Genomic DNA, 22,203 nt, shown 5'->3' with positions numbered 1-22,203 from the left:
TATGGTAACACAAAGAAGAAACTGAATGTATAAACAGCCTCATGCTTCTTTCCAAATTTTAAGGTATAACAGTTTCTTTCCAGACTCTCAAATCTGGCTTTACACAGAACAGAACATGAACAAGTATATGGCCTCAAAGTTATAGTAGTGACCTATTTACTCTCCCTTTCTCAGTCTCAATGTTCTGGCATCTGACTGCAACAAGATGAAGAAATCCAATGACTAAGAATGGTATGAGCACTTAGGGCCCATGGAAAAACTGTGCCATTCTTTTCTTCATACCTGATAGTTCTGCAGTAAGATGAGGCTGAGGTAGAACTCACTGAAGGCCAGTTTTAGGTCTCTGATGTTCCTATGCTGAACACGCTCCTCATGGGACAGGTGGAAGACTGCCTTTCTGCGCTGCCGCACTGTGGTAAGACCACTAGTTTCTTTCTGTACATCCAAAGATGACTGTAGTTCATTCTGAAGGGTAGCGGACCTGCGCTGAGCTTCGGCAAGCTTTTCTGTTAGCAAGGAAAAGAAAGTGTCAAATACCACAAATGGAGCGGGTAGCAACTTGTCTATGAAGGCTGAAATAACTTATTAACATTGTGTATATCGCCAAGTGCTTTTGCGGGGGACAGGGTGCTGAGTGGAAGCATTAACTGTGTGACTTAGGGCTTGTGCACATGAGAAGTTATGGCATGGCAAGCCAGGAAGTGACTCTACAGTGCACTAGGCTTGTCACTCTGTAGAGTCACATGCTGGCTTGTTGCGCAGTAACTTGCTGTGTAGAGAAGCCCTTACACCACTAATCCCTAAAATTCATTAAAAATAGAAATAAATAAGGTTGCATTTCTTTCCGATCATTTTACAAGTATTTTATAATCAATTAAAACTCAAATATCCCAAGAAACTGGTAAATATTACCCACTTTTTACAAGTGGGCCAACAGAGAAGTTAAATGACTTTCCCTCGATTATGCATCACAGCAGTAACAGAACTAGGAATGGTACCCAGGTCTCCTGACTTCCAGTCCTGTGCTTTAACTTCTAGACAATGCTCCCTCCAGGAACACAAATATTTGCCATTGACAAAGGAATCACAGCTGACATAGCCTCTCCTGACCTCTACCCATAAGTGTGTGCATTATTTATAGCTCCTATCAGTCAAAACTCCTGACATGGTGTTATTCCAGTATCATAGCTGGAGGCAGGCAGCAATCGATCTTCCTATCCTTCCTGCAAAGCAAGATCACCTTGATCGATCAGTTCATCAGCTCTCACAGAGAGAGTGCCAGTCACAACATGTCATTTGTGTTGTTCTAGCCAGTCCTTCAGCCACGCACTGGCCAGGCTGTCAGTGGCACCAGACCCCCAAACTGACATAGTGTACCGCAGCCCAGAACCCCTGAGCAATCTGTCAGTCTCAGCCTCCCAAGTAGCTGGGGTTACAGGATCATGCCAGCACGCCCGACATGCAAAGCAAGATATGGCATAAAATACCAAACTGATTTATATGATACCAGTGGTTGAACTTTCACATTTTCTCTTGTCAAGAGAGTGACATCAAACATCCTTAGGGGGGCAGAGTAAGATGCTTTTGCTTATTGGTTCTCACATCCCAAGAAGGCATTAAGTAACACTCATAACAAGAACAAAAGCTTGTTAGCTAGTATTATGAAACCTGATATCAGTTGGTAAGGCACTTTGGGTTTCTTTGCACCTGTTGTTGGACTGGAAAATGTAATGTTTAATGTGGTCATAAAGAAATCAAAGAAAAAACAATGGGGTTAAATTAATCTGATGTATGGAAGAGCTCCGAAGAGAAATTTTACTTTTGTCAAGTTACATGCAACAGACAAATGTGGATTCTACTGCAATGAGAGGTTATGATACCAACACATGCAATAGTTTAAAAATACAAACAGTCTACAATCGGACAAACCAGAAACTGAAAAGAGTCAGTTATGTGGTCACCTAGTTCTCCCTTCCTGGCAATTCAGGTTCACACTCTGTACCACATTACTCAGTGTTTTGCCAGTTTAGCTTTAAAGGGACAGTCAACTTGAATTTTTTTTAAATAGGCTTTTTAAAAATGAATTTTCTAAAGAAACAACCTGTACTTAGTTTGTCCTGAATTTTTTAAAAATCCTTTTAAAAACTGGTCCTTGGCCTATTTTTAGAAGAGTCTTTTGGCAAGCGTCAAAGCACCACCACTAAATAAAGTCGCTTTCCCCCCTTGTTTCTGTGCAACCACCCACCAATGACTTACTTCTTTACTCACTCAGTTTCAACTTTTCTGCACCTGTTACTGGTAAATATTGCAGAGCCAGGGGATTGGTATGTATCCTCAACAAAACACTGAAATCGATGGCAGACAAAGTGCAGACAAATGCACAAACTACAACAGGATTTTCACCTGTTGTCTCTTACAACTGTAGTAATATAATATGTGATTTGTAACAGTAAGTACACAAATTTGAGATGGAAATATTATTTTCATGTTAATTGTGCCCCCTTAAGTGATTGTATAATTAGGCATCTGCTATGAGGCTATTCCACAATCCATTAGCTATCGGTCCGTTTTTTCTAATATTCAACCTAAATTTTCTCTTTAATATTAATGTTATACCCCCTCCTGTACCATGCAAAGTTTCTCTCTGCATTAATCTTCAAATCTTTGGAGTGTAATTTCTGCCTTTACTCAGTTTCAGTTATTGTAGCTATTCTAAATCTTGCTTCACTCAATCCCACTAGCCCCCTCACTCACTTTTATAGTTCCTTTGAAATGCCTCCCCTCTTTAAACACCTTTCTAGTATTGAAAAGCCCAGAACTATGTGCCATGAGAAATCATAATACTTTTCTGAAAAGACCACTAAAATACTCATATCACAGAAACTGCCAACCCTGTCCATATTTGAGTAATCTTATCAGTGAAATATAATGAAAAAAATCTCTACTCAGAATACAAGGGGGACATCCTGGATCTACCCAACTGTCTCGTGGAACAGTTTCAGTGATTAGGACTTTGCAAAGGCTAAAGTCACAGTAAAGAAACTTGAGCATTATCTTTCTGAAAAAACTGCTGTTCCTAGAGCTCTTGGATGTCCACACTAGAGCTGTTACCAATATCTAATTGATTGCCAATTAACTCAAAGTAGTTAACAAGTTTGTAAAAGGCTAAATGTCATCTAAAACGCCACATCTTAAAATGTTTGCTCCAAGTTAAAATAAAACTAGGGAAGACAAGTCCAGTGACAGCTGAGGTACATCACAAGAGCCAAGAAAGGGTAAACTGAGCTATTAGGAGGAAGGAATTTTAAGTCAGACTCTTATTAAAGCTGTTTATTCTTGTTAACACCTATTGTACTTAAATGACTAAACACCATTTTGAATAAAAATGCCTTTGTTAAATATAAAAAACCCCTTTTAATGTGAGTTCTAACATCTTAATTTAAACACACACCTCAGATCACCCAGTGGTCCTCCGAAATTGTATACTATTTAAGGTTAAAAAAAAAGGCAGGAAACCCCCCTGAAGAGCTGACATTACAAGCCTTCTTTCTTTATATATGTAATAAAGAAACAAAAAAGAGCAAAAGCCCAATTTCTCAAAAATCCTTTGCAAGTCACTTAAAAGTGGTTGGAAAATTCTGCTTTGTTGAAGACAATATCTAGCCTCTTTGCATTTTTATTCTGGGAGCCCATGGAAGGCTGTAGGGATTTAAATAACCCATCAATGAATCTTACACCTTATTAAATACCATTTTATTATTTTGACATGTACAGAATGAAAATACAGCAAATATATTATGTTGCTATTGCTTTTTAAATCATCTACAGAATTGCTTAAGGCACATGCAAAGCAGAAAAGAAATACATTTTTTAACCTACAGCAAGCCTTGCCAAAGTCCTTGGTGGAACTGCATGCTCTTTTGCAACACACAATATGACTTCAACTTTGTTGCTTTTAGAGTAACAGCCGTGTTAGTCTGTATTCGTAAAAAGAAAAAAGAAAAGGAGTACTTGTGGCACCTTAGAGACTAACCAGTTTATTTGAGCATGAGCTTTCGTGAGCTACAGCTCACTTCATCGGATGCATAGCATATCGTGGAAACTGCAGAAGACATTATATACACACAGAGACCATGAAACAAAACTTCCTCCCACCCCACTGTCCTGCTGAGATAAGCTGTTAGCAGCAGGACAGTGGGGTGGGAGGAAGTTTTGTCTCTGTGTGTATATAATGTCTTCTGCAGTTTCCACGATATGCTATGCATCCGATGAAGTGAGCTGTAGCTCACGAAAGCTCATGCTCAAATAAACTGGTTAGTCTCTAAGGTGCCACAAGTACTCCTTTTGTTGCTTTTAGTGACTTTTAAACAATTTGCTACACAGAGGGTCAGAAAAAGCACATATTTAGAAACTGAAAACAGCCTCCAGGAGTTTACTGCACACTACATGCCCTGGTGTCCACTCACTGCAGAACCAAAGTGAATTTTCAGTGGCAAAGGTTGAAGGGAAAAAAAAGTGATAACTTCTGGGGCAATTGCCAAATTCCGTCTCCATCAATCACATTCTTAGACTCACCCATTACTTCCAGACTTGGCACAAGAGCTCTCAACAAGACAGGTTGACTGCTATCCATCTGTATGTGTGTCGCTGACTATGCAACTAGATATTCTATACAAACAGAAAAGGGGGGGGGGGGGAGAGGGGCCAGCAACCAGCCCGTGGGTAAGATGTCTGCAGTAAAGAGCAAGCCAACAAATCCTCCTCTAGAGAGTGATCAAGAAGCATTCTCTGAAGACAAAAGTTTATCGTCTTGTGCAAAACTGGGAAAACATGAGTATAAATTTCATGGGTTAAAGACAGAATGTTCCCCTGATCTATCACTCCAAACAAGGATCCTGAAGGCCACTACATCAAAGAGTCAGCAGTAAAAACATGCCCCATTTCACTTCTGTTCACAGAGCTAGACTTAGGCCCTGTCTACATGAGCTGTTTTAACTGTTCGAAAATGTTACCTAGGGTACACACAGTGCCCAATCATATACCCATATTTATGTTCAGAAATTATGCCATTTACATTTAAGTGGGTACTCTACAACACAGTTTCTACTAACATGATTAAAAAATGTGTTCACAGTATTTAAAATTTGTTCAGAACTGAAGCTGGCAAACTAAACATGGGTGTACCTGGCATGGGTTCTACTCCCAATTTATACAGTCTATTATTTAGAAATCTCTATTTGTTCCATGTTTTAAATTCTGCATCCATTTTTTTTTACCTACTAAGTTAAAGCCCAATTTTCCTTAACTCAGTAATAAAGCCTTTCAACTATTATCATATGAAAAGAAACGGTTACTAACCTATCCATAACTGTTGTTCTTCAAGGTGTTTTGCTCATGTCCGTTCCACGGTAGGCGTGCATGTGCACCATTGCTGGAAATTTATCCTCAGTGGTATTCGCCAGGCTGACTCTAGCACCCTCTAGTGTCAAACCCTTATGTGCCGACGGTATAAGGGGCACTGATGGCACTGCACCCCCTCAGTTCCTTCTTGCCGGATAACTCCAACAGAGAGGTAGAAGGGTGGGTTGTGGAATGGACAAGAGCAAAACATCTTGAAGAAAAAATGTTACAGAAAGGTTAGTAACCGTTATTGATTCTTTGAGTGCTTGCTCATGTCCATTCCATTTTAGGTGACTCGCAAGCAGTACCCAAGAAGGTGGGCTTGGAGTTCATGGACATGCAGATTGCAACACTGCTCTCCCAAACCAGGCGTCATCTCAAGCCTGTTGGGTGATGGCATAGTGGGAAGAAAAGTTATGCACAGATGACCAAGTTGTGCCTCCGCAGATGTCTTGGATTGGGATCTGGGCCAGAAATGCTGCTGAAGAGGCCTGAGCTCTTGTGGAATGAGCAGTCAAGATGGCCGGAGGTGGAATGTTCACCGGCTCGTAGCATGCTCGAATATAGGAGATTATAGGATGAGATTCTCTGAGGTGAAACCAGGTAGGGCTTTCATCCTCTCTGCTATTGCCATAAAGAGTAGTGGATGTGTGGAACAGTTTAGTCCTCTCGATATAGAAGGGCGGGCGGACCTAAATCCAGTGAGCGAAGCCACCACTCTTCTGAATTCTTGTGCGGCTTTGGGAAGAAAACTGGCAGGAAAATGGCTTGGTTGCTAAGGAACTGCGAGACAACCTTTGGCAGGAAGGCCGGATGGGGACACAGTTGGATCTTGTTCTTGACCACCACCTTATACGGTGGTTCTGATGCAAGGGCCCTGATTCCGGAAACCCTTCTGGCTGTAGTAATCCCTATCAGAAAAGTGACCTTCCAGGAGAGAAGCAGCAGAGGGGGCACAATGCTAGCAGCTCAAAGGGATGGCCTGCGAGTTTTGATAGGACTAGGTTTAACTGTCATGGATAAAACCTCTCCAACCCTTTAAGAAAGTGAATTGTCATATCGTGAGAGAAAACTGACCTATCACCCACTGGTGGGTGGAAGGCCAAAATTGCTGCTAAGTGCATCTTGATAGATGTGAAGGCCAAGCCTTACTATTTTAGATGGAGCAGTTAATCCAGAACAGATTGAAGGGAAGACCAAGTCAGAGAGAGGCCTCATTGGGATGACCATATTGAGAAACTCTTCCACATGGCAAGATAAGCAGCCCTAATAGATGGCTTCCTACTCCCCAGCAAGACCTTGTGAACTTGTTCCAAACAGGCTTACTCCTCCAAGTTCAGCCATGGAGCTTCCATGCAGTCAGGTGAAGGGTCCCAAAGTTTGGGTGGAGTAAACAGCCCTGCTCCTGTGAGATCAGGTCCAGGCAGAGCGGGAGCAACAGCAGAGGTACTACTGATAAGTCTAGCAGTGTGCCAAACCAGTGCTGAGGGCGGCCACCCCGGGGCCATAAGAATAACTCTCGCCTCGTCCCACTTGATTTTCAGAAGGACCCCGTGAACCAGAGGAACTGAAGGAAATGTGTAGAATGGGAGCTCTGTCCATTGAAGCAGCAAGGCATCTGAAAGTGAGCCCAGGCTGTGCAGGTGCAGCAAGCAAAACTGATGGCATTTCTTGTTCTGCTTGGTTGCATACAGGTCTCCCTGGAGAGATGAACCTGGTGACCTCTGGGTGACCACTCATGATAAGAGGAGAAACATCTGCTGACTGACTGGCCAGGGCATTCCGGGCTCCCAGAAGATAGGAAGCCTCAAGGTGGATGGAGTGCTGCATACAGAATTCCCAGACGGAGGGCCTCCTGACACAGGGCAGAGGAGCATGCTCCTCCCTGCTTTCTGATGTAGAACATGGCCGCTGTGTTGTCCATCGGTACTTGTACTACTTCGCCTGTGATCTGGGGGAGAAACACTTGGCAAGCTAAGTGGACCGCTCTGAACTCCCTGTCATTTATGTGCAGGAGGAGCTCTTCCTGTCCTGAGGGGATCAAGATGGCCTCCCCAACCCAGGTCTGAAGCGTCCAACACTAGGGACACTGACAGCTGGGCGGGAGTGGGTGGGCAACAAAGGGGGCACCCCACTGCCGATCGGAGGTCCTTCCACCAGTCGAGGGAGGCGAGGACCGGGGACTGGAACACTAAGCACTGAGTCCAAGTGGTGCCTGTTCAGTGAGCTAACCACTTCTGCATGAGCCTGAGGCACAGCCCTGCGTGCCATACTATGTAAGTGCATGTAGCCAAGTGTCCCAGGAGCTTGCAGCAAATCCGTGTTTTTGTGATTAGGTGAGCCCTGACCCTGGATATCAGGTCTGACATTGTCTGGAATCAAGCCTCTAGAAGGAAGGCTCTGGCCTATGTTGAGTCTAGCACTGCCCTAATAAACTGTATTCTCTGTACTGGAATGAGAGTTAACATTTGTTCATTATCAACTGGCTCAGTGCTTGGAAGGTGGTTTGGACCAGGGTGATGATCTTTACTAGAGCCTCTGAGTGACCCTCGATCAGTCAGTCATTGAGGTATGGGTAGGTTTGAATGCCTTGTCGTTTGAGGCAGAACACTACCACCACCATGCATTTTGTAAAAACCGGGGGGCTGCGGACAGGCCAAAAGAGAGAATGGTGAATTGATAATGAGTCTGGTTTACTATAAACTTAAGGAATCTTCTGTGGCCATGGAAGATGGAGATATGAAAGTAGGCATCCTTCAAGTTGAGGGTAGTGTACCAGTCACCTGGATCCAGGGAGGGGATAATGGAGGCCAGGGAGACCATGTGGAACCTCAGTTTATTGAGATATCTGTTGAGGCGACGCATGTCCAGGATGAGGCGAAGACCCCCTTTGGGATTAGAAAAATATAGGGAGTAAAACCCCTTCCCTCTCAAGTTTTGAGGCACCTCTTCCACAGACCCAGCCCATTTGAGGGTTTGCATCTCCTGGGCTAGGAGTTGCTCATGAGAAGGGTCCCTGAAGATGGACAGAGATGGAGAATGGAAGGCAGGAATAGATGAAAACTGAAGGGTATAACCATTCACCACTATTATTTAGTACCCAGCTGTCCAGTGTAATGAAGAACCATACCAGGCTGAAATGGGAAAATCAGTCCAAAAACAACAGGGAAGAGGAGGAAGACGCCTGTACCAGGAGGAGGGGCTTCTTCTCTTCTTCAGCCTTCATGGGGCCCACATCTTGTGTATTAGTACCAGAGTCAGGGTCCAGTGCCAAGCGGTGTGGGAGTCCGCCTCTCAGAAGCAATGGAGTATGACTGGTGGGACGACAGACCCTGTACTAGGGGAAACCCCCATGGGTTCCATCTGGTCAGTTACCAGCAGAGGGACCCACACGTAATATGGGTATTGGTGGCAGCCCTTGGGATGGGTTTAGGGCTTCACTTCAGAATCCGACGAGGAGTCCTCCCGAGGTGACGATGTGGGAGCGGTACCCCTCACTTCTGCTGTTTGGTGGTGAGGGTCTGGGAATTGATGCCAGACCAGGAATGATCTCGTAAAAGTAAGGTCGGCTTACACCTGTAAGGTACTGAAGGTCCCAGAGCTGGGAAGGAACTCTGAGCACATTGCTCTCTCCCGGTCATGCTCATCATAGCTGGCGGTTGTCTCAGAGTCGGTGGTACTAGGAGCAGTATTAAGTCCCTGGCTGCTGCAAAGCCCTTGGGGTAGAAGGCACCATAATTCCGCTGGTGCTGCGATGACTTCCTGGTGCCGGCAGGGGGTCCCGCACCAGACTCAACATCCCTCTGGGCGGAGTTGACGGTGCCACCTTGGGACATGGGGTTGAGGAGTGACCCAACACAGGTCACACTCTACTGCCTTCCACTTCTTTTCCTTTCTTCAGCACCGGAGAGCAAACTCTCTCAGAGCACTGCTTTTTGTGTTTTTTCCTCAGCACCAGAGATGGAGAACCATGCCAGGAAATGCACAGTGCCAAAGGGGCGCTTCGCACGAAGGCTGAAGTGCTCAGAGCCAAATCTGAGTGGCTTGGCTCTAACACCTGTCTAAAAGCAGTTTCCATGAGGATAGCCCTCAGTCTAACCTCTTTGTCTTTCTTTGAATAAGGCTTAAAGTCCCAACAAATCTGACATAAATCTTACATAAGCCTCTCCCAGACACTTCAGACAACTAGAGCGTGCGTCACTCAGAGGCATAGGCTTGCCACAGGAGGCACAAGGTTTGAAGCCCTGGGCATGCCCGGAACCAGGGGAGAAGGGAACCCCTCTATGATAAAGGAGGGGATCCAACTATCTACACAAGTACTATTCACAATATTTACACTACAATTATACTAAGAATATAATACACTAAGATACAGAGAAGAAAACCACTGGAAAATGCCTTGCCAAAGCAAGAAGAGTTGTTCCAACAACCGTCATGGATGGCAAAAAGGAACTCAGGAGGTGTGGGGCTGGCAGTACCCCTTATATCAGCATATAAGCATGCAGCACCAGAGGGCACTAGAGCTGGCCCAACAGATACCAGTGAGAAAAGTCTCTGGCAATGGTGCACGCAGTGCATTCACACCGAACGTGGAATGGACATGAGCAAGCACTTGAAGAAGAGACTTAATTTGCTAACAGTTAAGACTGTTAAGTGCTGGTCCAAGAAACAAATGGTTAGACATATTTAAAAACAAAAAACTCAAACATTAAAAAACAGGAGTCCGCTAAGATTAACTTCAACATTCTGTCACCATACCTAACACATTATCCTTTAACTCATGGACTTGTATTGGAATTCTCTGTCATTTTTTGTTGCCTCTAATGAGGTGGTCTTCCTCCATACATTTGGAAACTTTTTAAAAATGTATATTATAATTTAGGTTTTTTGTTTCTACTGGTGACTCACATCTGCACAGTACCTCAATATTGGTGCACATAACATTCATTCCACACATGGATGAAAAAAATTAAAGGGAACATTGCTCGTATGGCATCCAACTGTGCCCCAATAAATTCCAGGTGTTGCACCAGCGTTAGCGTAGATTTTTCCAGGTTTATGTGAAGGCCGAGGCTCGAGAAAGGGTCCACTGTCATTTGTGTGGCGTTAAGGGAATCTGTTTCAGATGGCACCTTGATGAAACAGTCGTCCAAGTATGGAAATATGATGACTACTTCTTTACATAGTTTGGCAGCCACTACCACGAGGACTTCGGAGAACTCCTGAGCGGCTGTAGAAAGTCTGAAGAGCAGTACTTTTTATTGATAGTGATCAGTTTCCATGATGAATCTGAGGAACTGTCTGTGGGCAGGATGTATTGCAATATGCAAATACGTGTCTTGGAGGTTGAGGACCGAGAACCAGTCCCACTGTTCTAGTGCTGGGATAATGGTGGAGAGGGTAACCATCTTGAAGTGTTGCAGTTTGACAAACTTGTTTAGGTTTCGAAGGTCTAGGATTGGTCTCCACCAGATGGATTTATTTGGATCTGAAAATAATGGGAGTGAAAACCCTTCCCTGAACTGGGGCTAGCTCTATCACTCCCAATTGTAGAAGGTGGTTTATTTCTTGTAGAATACATTCATGAGAAGCGTCTCTGAAGAGGGATGGGGAGGGAGGATGGTTTGGTGGGATAATAGGAATGGGATGGAGTATCCTTCCTTGACTATCTCTAGAACGCACTAGTCAGAGATAATCAGCTGCCATGATAGAAAGAAGGGGCTAAATGGTCACCACACTGGCGTGATGTTGGAGATGGTGGTTGTAACTGGAACAGGGGGAGGCTTCTCGGGGGCCTCGACCACACCTTCAAAATTGTTGTTTGGCTGAAGGCGTGAGAGAGGTAGCTCCTTGAGGAGTCACACGTCTGCATTTGGTAGGAGGCTTCTGTCGAAGGCACTGGGTGTCGTACTTTCGATGAGGAGTGAAATGGTAGTTGGGATTGCGGGGGAGGTTGATATTTCTGTTTGTCTCTTTGGCGCTGGTATATAAATGCTGAGAGAGCAGAGAGTTGCCTGAGTCTCCTTCAGGGAGTTTAGGGATTTATCAGAGCACTCCGCAAATAATTTTTGGCCCTCAAAGGGTAGGTCCTCAACAGTGGTTTGTACCACCTTAGGGATGCCTGAGAGGTGCAGCCAGGATGCCCATCTCATGATCATGGCAGTTGTGATGGAACGGGCAGCAGTATCCATGGAATACAAGGAAGCTTGCAAAGCTGCAAGGATGAAGAGGTGTGCCTCAGATACAAGTGCCTGAAGCTGCTCCTTTTTGTCATCAGGAAGGTCTTGGCAGAGTTCCGATATTTTTGGATAAATGACAGTTGTATTTGGCCATGAGCGCCTCATAGGTTGGATATGAGGAATTGAAGCATAGTGGATGAATAAGCCTTGCAACCTAATAGGTCTAATTGCGTCCAAGACCTGTCATAAGGGGTGAATCTAAGTTATTGGCATCCCTTTTCATGCACAGCATTGACAACTAAAATAATTGGAGTGGGGAGAGAGAAAAGAAATTCCATGTCCTTAGCAGGGACATAATTATTTTTGTCTGCCCGCTTCCACATTGCTGGTATGGATGCTGGGGTCTGCCAGAGCACCTTGGTGGGGTCAAAAAGGGCCTCATTGACCAGGAGGGCTATTTGGAGGATAAGGATGCATGCAGGATGTTGAACAGTTTATGCTGCTCTTTCACTTCCTCCAAAGGAATCTGGAGGGAGTCTGCTTTCCTGTGAAACAGCTCCTGGAAGTGTTTAATATCATCAGCTTATGTAGGTATGACCCTCAGCAGATCAGAAGTGACTACACGGCTCTGTGAGTAAGGGTGAGGGAGTTGGCACTGCAGGGGTGTTCTCTTCAGTCCTTCTTGTCAAGGGTAGGGGATTCGGCAGAGACAGATGCATCCTGGAGGTGAATGCCTGGCTGTGAGGATGGTGTTGCCAGGAGGGCTTCAGGCTTCCTTGACCATGGGATGCTGTTCCAGAAAGAAGGACTGCTAAACTAAGACGGGGTCCACCTATCGAGGAAGGGGAAGAGCATATTTGGCTACAGACTGGCTAACCTAGTGAGGAGGGCTTTAAAGTAGGTTCAACGGGGGCAGGTGACCAAAGCACACAGGAAAGTAAAAAAACTGGAAGAAGGGTCAGAATCTGGGGGGAGCATGGGCTGTTATAGCAGAAATAAGGGAGAGACAAGACAGAACTGGGGGGAGAGGGGGAGGGAAGGAGAAATCAAATCATAGATTCATAGACATTAAGGTCAGAAGGGACCATTATGATCATCTAGTCTGACCTCCTGGACAATGCAGGCCACAGAATCTCACCCACCCACTCCTGCAATAAACCTCTCACCTACATCTGAGCTACTGAAGTCCTCAAATCATGGTTTAAAGACTTCAAGGGGCAGAGAATCCTCCAGCAAGTGACCCCTGCCCCATGCTACAGAGGAAGGCGAAAAACCTCCAGGGCCTCTTCCAATCTGCCCTGGAGGAAAATTCCTTCCCGACCCCAAATATGGCGATCAGCTGAACCCTGAGCATGTGGGCAAGATACACCAGCCAGAGACCCAGGAAAGAATTCTCTGTAGTAACTCAGATCCCACCCCATCTAACATCCCATCATAGGCCACTGGGCCTATTTACCATGAATAGTTAAACATCAATTAATTGCCAAAATCATGTTATCCCATCATACCATCTCCTCCATAAACTTATCGAGTTTAATCTTGAAGCCAGATAGGTCTTTTACCCCCACTGCTTCCCTTGGAAGGCTGTTCCAGAACTTCACTCCTCTGATGGTTGGAAACCTTCATCTAATTTCAAGTCTAAACTTCCCGATGGCCAGTTTATATCCATTTATTCTTGTGTCCACATTGGTACTGAGCTTAAATAATTCCTCTCCCTCTCCGGTATTTATCCCTCGGATATATTTATAGAGAGCAATCATCTCTCCCCTCCACCTTCTTTTGGTTAGGCTAAACAAGCCAAGCCCCTTGAGTCTCCTTTCATAAGACAGGTTTTCCATTCCTTGGATCATCCTCCTCTGTACCTGTTCAAGTTTGAATTCATCCTTCTTAAACAAAGGTTTTTGGAGGGGGGTGAGAGAACCTGGATTTGTGCAGGAAATGGCCCACCTTGATTATCATACACATTGAGAAGAGAGTGGTCACTTTGGATGGGCTATTACCAGCAGGAGAGAGAGTTTGTGTGTGTGTGGGGGGGGGGGGGGAGGGTGAGAAAACCTGGATTTGTGCTGGAAATGGCCCAACTTGATGATCACTTTAGATAAGCTATTACCAGCAGGAGAGTGGGGTGGGGGGAGGTATTGTTTCATGGTCTCTGTGTATATAATGTCTTCTGCAGTTTCCACAGTATGCATCCGATGAAGTGAGCTGTAGCTCACGAAAGCTCATGCTCAAATAAATTGGTTAGTCTCTAAGGTGCCACAAGTACTCCTTTTCTTTTTGCGAATACAGACTAACACGGCTGTTACTCTGAAACCTTCTTAAACGTGGGAGACCAAAACTGCACACAGTATTCCAGATGAGGTCTCACCAGTGCCTTGTATAACGGTACTAAAACTCCTTATCTCTATTGGAAATACCTCGCCTGATGCATCCCAAGACCACACTAGCTTTTTTCGCGGCCATATCACATTGACAGCTCATAGTCATCCTGTGGTCAACCAATACTCCAAGGTCCTTCTCCTCCTCCATTACTTCCAATTGATGTGTCCCCAGCTTATAACTAAAATTCTTATTAATCCCTAAATGCATGACCTTACACTTCTCACTATTAAATTAGTATCTTAAATCTCTGTATACTAATGCAAGAAGTATGGGGAATAAGCAGAAAGAACTCAAAATTCTAGTAAATAAACATAATTATGACAGATGGCATCACGGAGACTTGGTGGGATAATACGTATGACTGGAATATTGGTATAGAAGGATACAGCTTGCTCAGGAAGGACGGGCAGGGAAAAAAGGGAGGAGGTGTTGTCTTATACATTAAAAATGTATACACTCGGACTAAGGTAGAGATAGAAATAAGAGACAGACTTGTTGAAAGTCTCTGGGTAAGGATAAAGGGGGTAAAAAAACAAGGGTGATGTCATGGTCGGGGTCTACTACAGACCACCAAACCAGGAAGAAGAGGTGGATGAAGTTTTTTTTTAAACAACTAACAAAATCATCCAAAGCACAGGACTTGGTGGTGATGGGGGGGGGGGGGACTTCAACTACCCAGACATCTGTTGAGAAAACAACACAGCAGGGCACAGATTATCCAACAAGTTCTTAGAATGTATTGGAGACAATTTTTTATTTCAGAAGGTGGAGAAAGCTACTTGGGGGGGAGGCTGTTCTAGATTTGATTTTGACAAATAGGGAGGAACTGGTTGAGAATTTGAAAGTGGAAGGCAACTTGGGTGAAAGTGATCATGAAATGGTAGAGTTCATGATTCTAAGGAATGGTAGGAGGGAGAACAGCAGAATAAAGACAATGGATTTCAAGAAGGCAGACTTTAGTAAACTCAGGGAGTCGGTAGGTAAAATCCCACAGGAAGCAAGTCTAAGGGGAAAAACAACTGAAGACAGCTGGCAGTTTTTCTAAGAGACATTATTAAGGGCACAAGAGCAAACTATCCCACAGCGTAGGAAAGATAGGAAGTATGGCAAGAGATCACCCTGGCTTAATCAGGAGATCTTCAATGATCTAAAATTCAAAAGAGAGTCCTACAAGAAGTGGAAACTCGGTCAATTTACAAAGGATGAATATAAACAAACAACACAAGTATGTAGGGACAAAATGACATCAAACTAGCTAGGGATATAAAAGGAAACAAGAAAACATTCTACAAATACATGAGAAGTAAGATGAAGACCAAGGACATAGTAGGCCCGTTATTCACTGAGGGGGGGGAAGACAATAACAGAAAATGTGGAAATGGCAGAGGTGCTTAATGACTTCTTTGTTTCGGTTTTCACCAAGAAGGTTGGTGGTGTTTAGACATCTAACATAGTGAATACCAGTGAAAATGAGGTAGGATCAGAGTCTAATATAGGGGAAGAACAAGGCAAAAATTACTTAGACGAGTTAGAGGTCTTCAAATCACCAGGGCCTGATGAAATGCATCTCAGAATACTCAAGGAGCTGGCTGAGGAGATATCTGAGCCATTAGCAATTATCTTTGAAAAGTCATGGAAGACGGGATGCATTCCAGAAGACTGAAAAAGGGCAAAATATACCACCCATCAATAAAAAGGGAAATAAGGACAACCTGGGGAATTTCAGACCAGCGAGCTAAACTTCTGTCCCCGGAAAGATAATGGAGCAAATAATTAAGCAATCAATTTACAAACACCTAGAAGATAATAAGGTGATAAATAACAGCATGGATTTGTCAAGAACAAATTCTGTCAAACCAACCTGATAGCTTTCTTTGACAGGGTAACAAGCCTTGTGGATAGTGGGGAAGCAGTAGATGTGGTATATCTTGACTTTAGTAAGGCTTTTGATACTGTGTCACATGACCTTCTCATAAACAAACTAGGGATATGCAACCTAGATGGAGGTGCATAACTGGTTGAAAAATAGTCTCCAGAGAGTAGTTATCAGTGGTTCAGAGTCATGCTGGAAGGGTATAACGAGTGGGGTACCGCAGAGATCGGTTCTGGGTCAGGCTCTGTTCAGTAACTTCATCAATGATTTAGATAATGGCATAGAGAGTACACATATAAAGTTTGCAGATGATACAAAGCTGAGAGGGGTTACAAGTGCTTTGGAGGATAGGATTAAAATTCAAAATGGTCTGGACAAACTGGAGAGATGTTGAAGTCATTAGGATGAAATTCAATATGGACAAACGCAAAATAATCCACTTAGGAAGGAACAATCAGTTGCACACATACAAAATGGGAAATGACTGCTTAGGAAGGAGTACTCTGGAAAGGGATCTGGGGGTCATAGTGGATCACAAGCTAAATATGAGTTAACAGTGTAACGCTATTGCAAAAAAAGCAAACATCATTCTGGGATGTATTAGCAGGAGTACTGTAAGCAAGACATGAGAAGTAATTCTTCTGCTCTACTCCGAGCTGATTAAGCCTCAACTGGAGTATTGTGTCCAGTTCTGGGCACCACATTTCAGGAAACATGTGGACAAATTGGAGAAAGTCCAGAGAAGAGCAACAAAAAATATTAAAGATCTAGAAAATGTGACTTATGAGGGAAGATTGAAAAAAAATTGGGTTTGTTTAGTCTGGAGAAGAAAAGAGAGGGGACATGATACAAGTTTTCAAGTACATAAAAGGTTGTTTCAAGGAGGAGGGAGAAAAATTGTTGTTCTTAACCTCTGAGGATAGGACAAGAAACAATGGGCTTAAATTGCAGCAAGGGCGGTTTAGGTTGGACAGTAGGAAAAACTTCCTAACTGTCAGAGTGGTTAAGCACTGGAATAAATTGTCTAGGCAGGTTGTGGAATCTCCATCATTGGGGATTTTTAAGAGCAGGTTGGACAAACACCTGTCAGGGATGGCCTAGATAATACTTAGCCCTGCCTTGAATGCAGGGGACTGGACTTGATGACCTCTCTAGATCCCTTCCAGTTCTATGATTCTAGGATAGCCTCATCAGAGGAAGAGGAGGAGCAATCAAGTGGTGGCATAATCTCCTTGTCTGGTTCTCCTTCCTCATCCGCTATGCCGAGTGATTCAGTCTCCGGTGGTCGAGAAACCGATGGGGAAGGTGAATGTGTAGGCCTCTGGCTTTGTTCTATGGGAGGCTTCCCAAACTGCGATCTGTACATGGCCCATGGATCCCAGTATGGCCAATGTGGAGAGAATGGCATATGGGGTTGCATTCAGGGTGGTCCGTACCAGGGCCCTGCATCCGTTGGAGGTCACGGACAGTGAGGATGTACAGATGACGTGCTTTGTGCCTGCTTTGAATGTAATGGGGGTCAGGGTAGTCCTCCTCCTCTTTCTCCTCACTGGGGTAGGGTGGTGCAGTCCTCTGAGGGGAACGGGAGCCACGCTGTGACTCGGAGAAGATAAAGGAGGCTGAGGAAGCTTGTCTGAGTACTGGAGATTCAGGCAGATCAGATACAAGCAGGTTCTTAGGGTATCTGAACTCCTGAGGAAGAGTGAGGATCATCACTGGTATGGGTGGATGTATTCGTGCTGAGGGAGAGGTGCATTCTCTTGAGCAACCAGCAGACAGAGTCAAGGACTTGCTTGATGCCAAGAGTTTGCTCAGTGCCAAGGGTGCACTTGGTGCCAGAAGGCACACTAATGCTGAGCGCTTGGCTGGTGCTGTGTGTTTTGTGAGTGTCGAAATCAATGTTGGCACCAGTACAACTGCTAGTGGTTTCATCAGTGCCGTGGCACCCAAAGTTGATCTGGGTGGGGTGGTCAGCACCATTTTTGAGGATCTTGCAGCCCTGGAAGTCTGCCCATTAAAGTCTTTAGACCTTTCCTTAGCTCTGGTATCGGAGGTACTGGTACAGTCCCTGGAGTTATGTCTCATCCCCGAAGACATGGAGGCTACCAACCTTGAAGGGGATGGTGTTCTGGTGGGCAATGCCTTGGAGAGAGCCAGTTCCTTCCCGTCAGCATGGGGAAGAGATTTTCTCTTAGATGGATGCAGCAAGTGAGGGTCGGCGGACGACCTAGCAGACCATGAGAGCCTCATGGGGGAAGTGGCCATGCCAGGGGCCAATGCTGGACACAACGATCTCTCCCTGAGGAGAAGTCGTAGCCGAATGTCTCTGTCTTTTCTGGCTCTGGCAGTCAGGTTGTGGCAATGGGTACACTTCTGTGAGATGTATTCCTCTCCCAGGCAATGGGTGCATTGTGGATGACCATCAATTTCTGGGAAATTTCCTGCATCCTGGCAGGAAAAACAACTCTTAAACCTGGAGATCCGGGCATAAAGGTGAGGGAGAGAGCTTCCCAGTTGGGAAGAGCAGGAAGGGGGAAAACAAAGCCCTAAGTTATGAGCTAAGGGGGAGGGTAAGAGGAAGGAAAACGAAGTGTGTTTTGTTTTTCTTCTTTCTTGGGAAAGGACGAGAAAAGGAACTACTAAAACTACACTAAAACTAATAGATAAGGCACTGCCTAATAACTGAAAGGAGAAGCGGGCTCTGCTGCAGATTCTGCTGCAGATCAAAGATGGCAGAGAAGGAATTGGGGGGCGGTTGGACTGCACAGTGCTATATATACCCATGCCGCTCACGGTGCAAGACAGGGAGGCACCCATGTGTGGTCCCACAGGCACTGCTGATCTCCAATCCCAGGTGGTGGGGGCCCTGCCATACCTATAGTGGAGCACCCATAAGGACATCACTTGAAGAAGAAGAGCAAGATTTATCACACTGAAGACAGCAGAATAAAAATCACTGTGCTAACACAGCCTGTACTTTCTGTAGTTATCTACAAGGATGTTATGCAATTTCCAACAGGAAGGAAAGTGGCATGGGAGATAATCTGGATGGGAGGTGTACATAAGACAGTTTCTGTTAAGATGTGGTCTACACCTAAGACCAAGAATGCCTCTCAACCATGCACATGACGAGAATAACTGGCAAGTACCAGACCACAGTCCAAGCCAACACATGCCTGAAGTATGACAGGATCATAAGTCTGGCATGAACAATTCAAGTGATGCTCCTCAGGCAGTTATCTATTGCTAGGGGTGAAATATAGGAGCACTCTTGAAATGATTTTATATTATGGAAAGTCATGTTGTCACTCCATAATTAAGGCACAAGGAAGCCTATTGTTACAAGATTGATTGTAACTTTCATTCGAGAGGGTGGAAATCATTCTGCTCTTCACAGCTTTTTGAAATTTTAAACAGGTGAAAAACTCACCATGTATTAACTAGCAATTCCACTGAAAATAAAAAGTTGCTGGAAAATGATGTTTGCAGATCTTCATTATGGAAATCCAGTGTCAGATCTAGAGCTGATTCCAGGATGTTGAATACTAACAGCAAATTGATTTCTTGATCATTTTCTAGTTAATAAGTGTTTAATCTGATTCTGTGAAGGTTGATGGGAGGACAAGATTTTAACTATCCTCCCCATTTGTTATAACCTTTCAAATTTCAAGTGAAACTGAATAATAGTTTTCAGATTTAAGCATTAAGAATATAGTACAAAAAGGATTTTTTTTACATCAAGAGTATAACGTAATCAGATTTACAGCAATCAGAAAAAAGTTTACTGTTCCAATACTTTAACAGCATATTAACATCAACATATGTTAAATATTAAAACATTTCACCATGCAATTAATTATTTCTTCTATTTTGTGCACATAGGTGGTGGCAGTAATGAGCTGCCAAAATCTTAACAGGGTCCCTCCTCACCCCACGAGGGGGTCGTTGCCCACCCCTGCCCCCCAGGACTCCTGCCCCATTCAACCGCCTCCCCTGTCCCCTGACTGCCCCCCAGAACTGGGCAGGAGGGTCTTGTGGGCCACCCTAGTGGGTGCCCACCCCAGTGGGTGCCCACCCCACCCCAAGAGCCAGAGGCACCTGCGGGGGGCGAGATGGGGAGTCCCGGCGGTGCTTACCTGGGGCAGCTCCCAGGAAGCATCCGGCAGGTCCCTCTGGCTCCTAGGGGCGGGGGAGCGTAGCTAGGGGGGGAGCAGGGAGAGCGGCTGCTCCCCCCACTCATCACATCAAAAGTGGCGCCGACTCCCTGGGTGCACCGCCCTGCTCTGCTTCTCTGCGCCCCCCCACCCCAGCTTCCCGCGAATCAGGTGTTCAGAGGGAAGCCTGGGAGGACTGAGAAGCAGGCCGCAGCTTCCCACTCAGGCCGAGGGTGGCAGAGATGAGCTGGGGCGGGGAGCGGTTCCCCTGCGGGCCCCCCCTCCAGTTACCTGCTGCGGCGCGGGCAGCCCTCCTCGGGCCCCCTCCGCGTGAGCTCACCTCCGCTCTGCCTCCCTGGGCCTGAGCCCAAAGCAACCGCTTGCTTCTCAGTCTGCCCCGGCTTCCCGCAAACAGCTGATTCGCGGGAAGCCTGGGGCGGGGGCAGAGAAGCGGCGTGGGGCGGCGCGTTCAGGGGAGGAGGTGGAGGCGGAGGCGAGCTGGGGCCGGGGGTGGGGTGGGGAGCTGCTGGTGGGTGCTCTGCACCCACCAAATTATCCTCTTGGGTGCTCCAGGGCTGGAGCACCCATGGAGTTGGTGCCTAAGGCGCCACTTTGGGCCGGTTAAATTTAGAAGCCCTTTTAGAACCGGTTGTCCCTTGTGGAACAACCGGTTCTAAAAGGGCTTCTAAATTTAACAACCGGTGCGAACCGGCTCCAGCTCACCACTGGGTGGCGGTAGTTGTAGGGTGAGTCAAGCTCTAAGCTGCTGTTATATTTTTACCGGTATATGAAATACTTGTTTGGGTGGGGAAGGGGGAGAGAAATGACATGGTTTTAAAACAAAGTAAGAGATAGGCTAAGTTTTGGGACTTGATATTAAAGAGTTAATAATAAAACATTCCCTAATTAAAGTGACAAGTCTAAAATGGTGTCTGAAGGAGTTTTGGTTACTGCTGTTACTTTTTAATCATAGAATATCAGGGTTGGAAGGGACCTCAGGAGGTCATCTAGTCCAACCCCCTGCTCAAAGCAGGATCAATCCCCAATTTTTGCCCCAGATCCCTAAATGGCCCCCTCAAGGATTGAGCTCACAACTCTGGGTTTAGCAGAGCATATTTTAGATGACTAAACAAAACAAATTAAGAAAAATATTTCAGGTTTTTTCAGTGTTACTTTTTTGCATTTAACAGTGCCCGGATACACGAGTTTCACTTTCGTTTCATGTACTAACATGAAAATATAACATTCATGCACACTAATCTGGAGGTGAGGGGTAGAGAACTCAACTGCATGTTCTTCCCTAGGCATTGAAGGAAGGGATAAAACAAAGCAGCAGCTGCTGTTTTAGTACGAATAGATGATCCTGTGGAATAAAGGTTCAAACCAGAATGACCCCACCAATGGGGACTTTTACATCAATGGGATATGCTCCTTTAAGAGGGCACCCACCCTGACCCCTTCCCAGCCAGGACTTTTCCACCAGGTCAAGGCAGTGCAATTTGACCATGCAATGAAGGTAGTTTTTGTAACTCCAGGCATAAGAATCCTAGTGGGCTAAGAAGGGTGAGAGTGAGACGTTTCTTTTGGAAGCACAGAGTTACGTTTAAGGTTCATTGAGAGTGAAGGTGGCAGTCACTTTCTGAGGACACACTTTGTTATCTGCTTTCCCAATTTAAGTCTGAAGCTAGGGAGCTGGTCTGAAGGGGAAGGAGGGTGGCAGCAGCAGGATGAAAGGAGTTTTCATGGGGCTTGAGAGAAGCAGCAGCCATGTATGGGACAGGGAATTTCCTCCATGGAGCCAACAGAGCAGGGACAGTCAACAGAGAAGAAGAGACTACTTCCCTATATGGAATCTGGGCAGAGGGCAGCAGTAGTGAACAATTACTGACATTTGAGTTTTATTAATTAATTATTTCCCTCATAGCCCAGCCTCTGGTGCTTCCCTCAATGAAGTCATCCCCGGTGCTTATCACAATGTTTAGAGGCATGAATTCAACATTATGTATTCACTTCTCGATTAAATCAGAGCAACTGACAGGCTATCAGGAGGCACCGTAAACTCTGTTATACAAAGTTTTAGTAACTGACAAAATGCTAAGAAAAACTATGGCAAATATGAATAAATCATATTCATATATAAATTGCTGCCCCCCCCCAATGAATCCCATTTCCAAGATTTCCAAAACAGGATGGAAACTGGCTCAAAATCTGACAG

The 22,203-nt window shown here is 45.1% G+C and overlaps 1 protein-coding gene across 2 annotated transcripts in view; it reads right to left on the bottom strand.

Moving 5' to 3' along the window:
- XPR1 (xenotropic and polytropic retrovirus receptor 1) overlaps positions 1–22,203 on the bottom strand; it is a 227,232-nt gene that overhangs the window by 68,858 nt on the left and 136,171 nt on the right. For both annotated transcript variants that reach the window (XM_074961056.1, XM_074961057.1), the window contains exon 4: positions 283–506. In XM_074961056.1, the coding sequence (XP_074817157.1) occupies positions 283–506 (224 nt within the window). The remainder of the gene's footprint in view (positions 1–282; positions 507–22,203) is intronic.

The sequence above is a fragment of the Natator depressus genome, chromosome 8 (assembly GCF_965152275.1).
Source record: "Natator depressus isolate rNatDep1 chromosome 8, rNatDep2.hap1, whole genome shotgun sequence".
In the NCBI taxonomy this organism is placed as follows: domain Eukaryota; kingdom Metazoa; phylum Chordata; order Testudines; family Cheloniidae; genus Natator; species Natator depressus.
The sequence above is the reverse complement of the archived record's forward strand: the minus strand, read 5'-3'. Positions and strand labels throughout refer to the sequence as shown.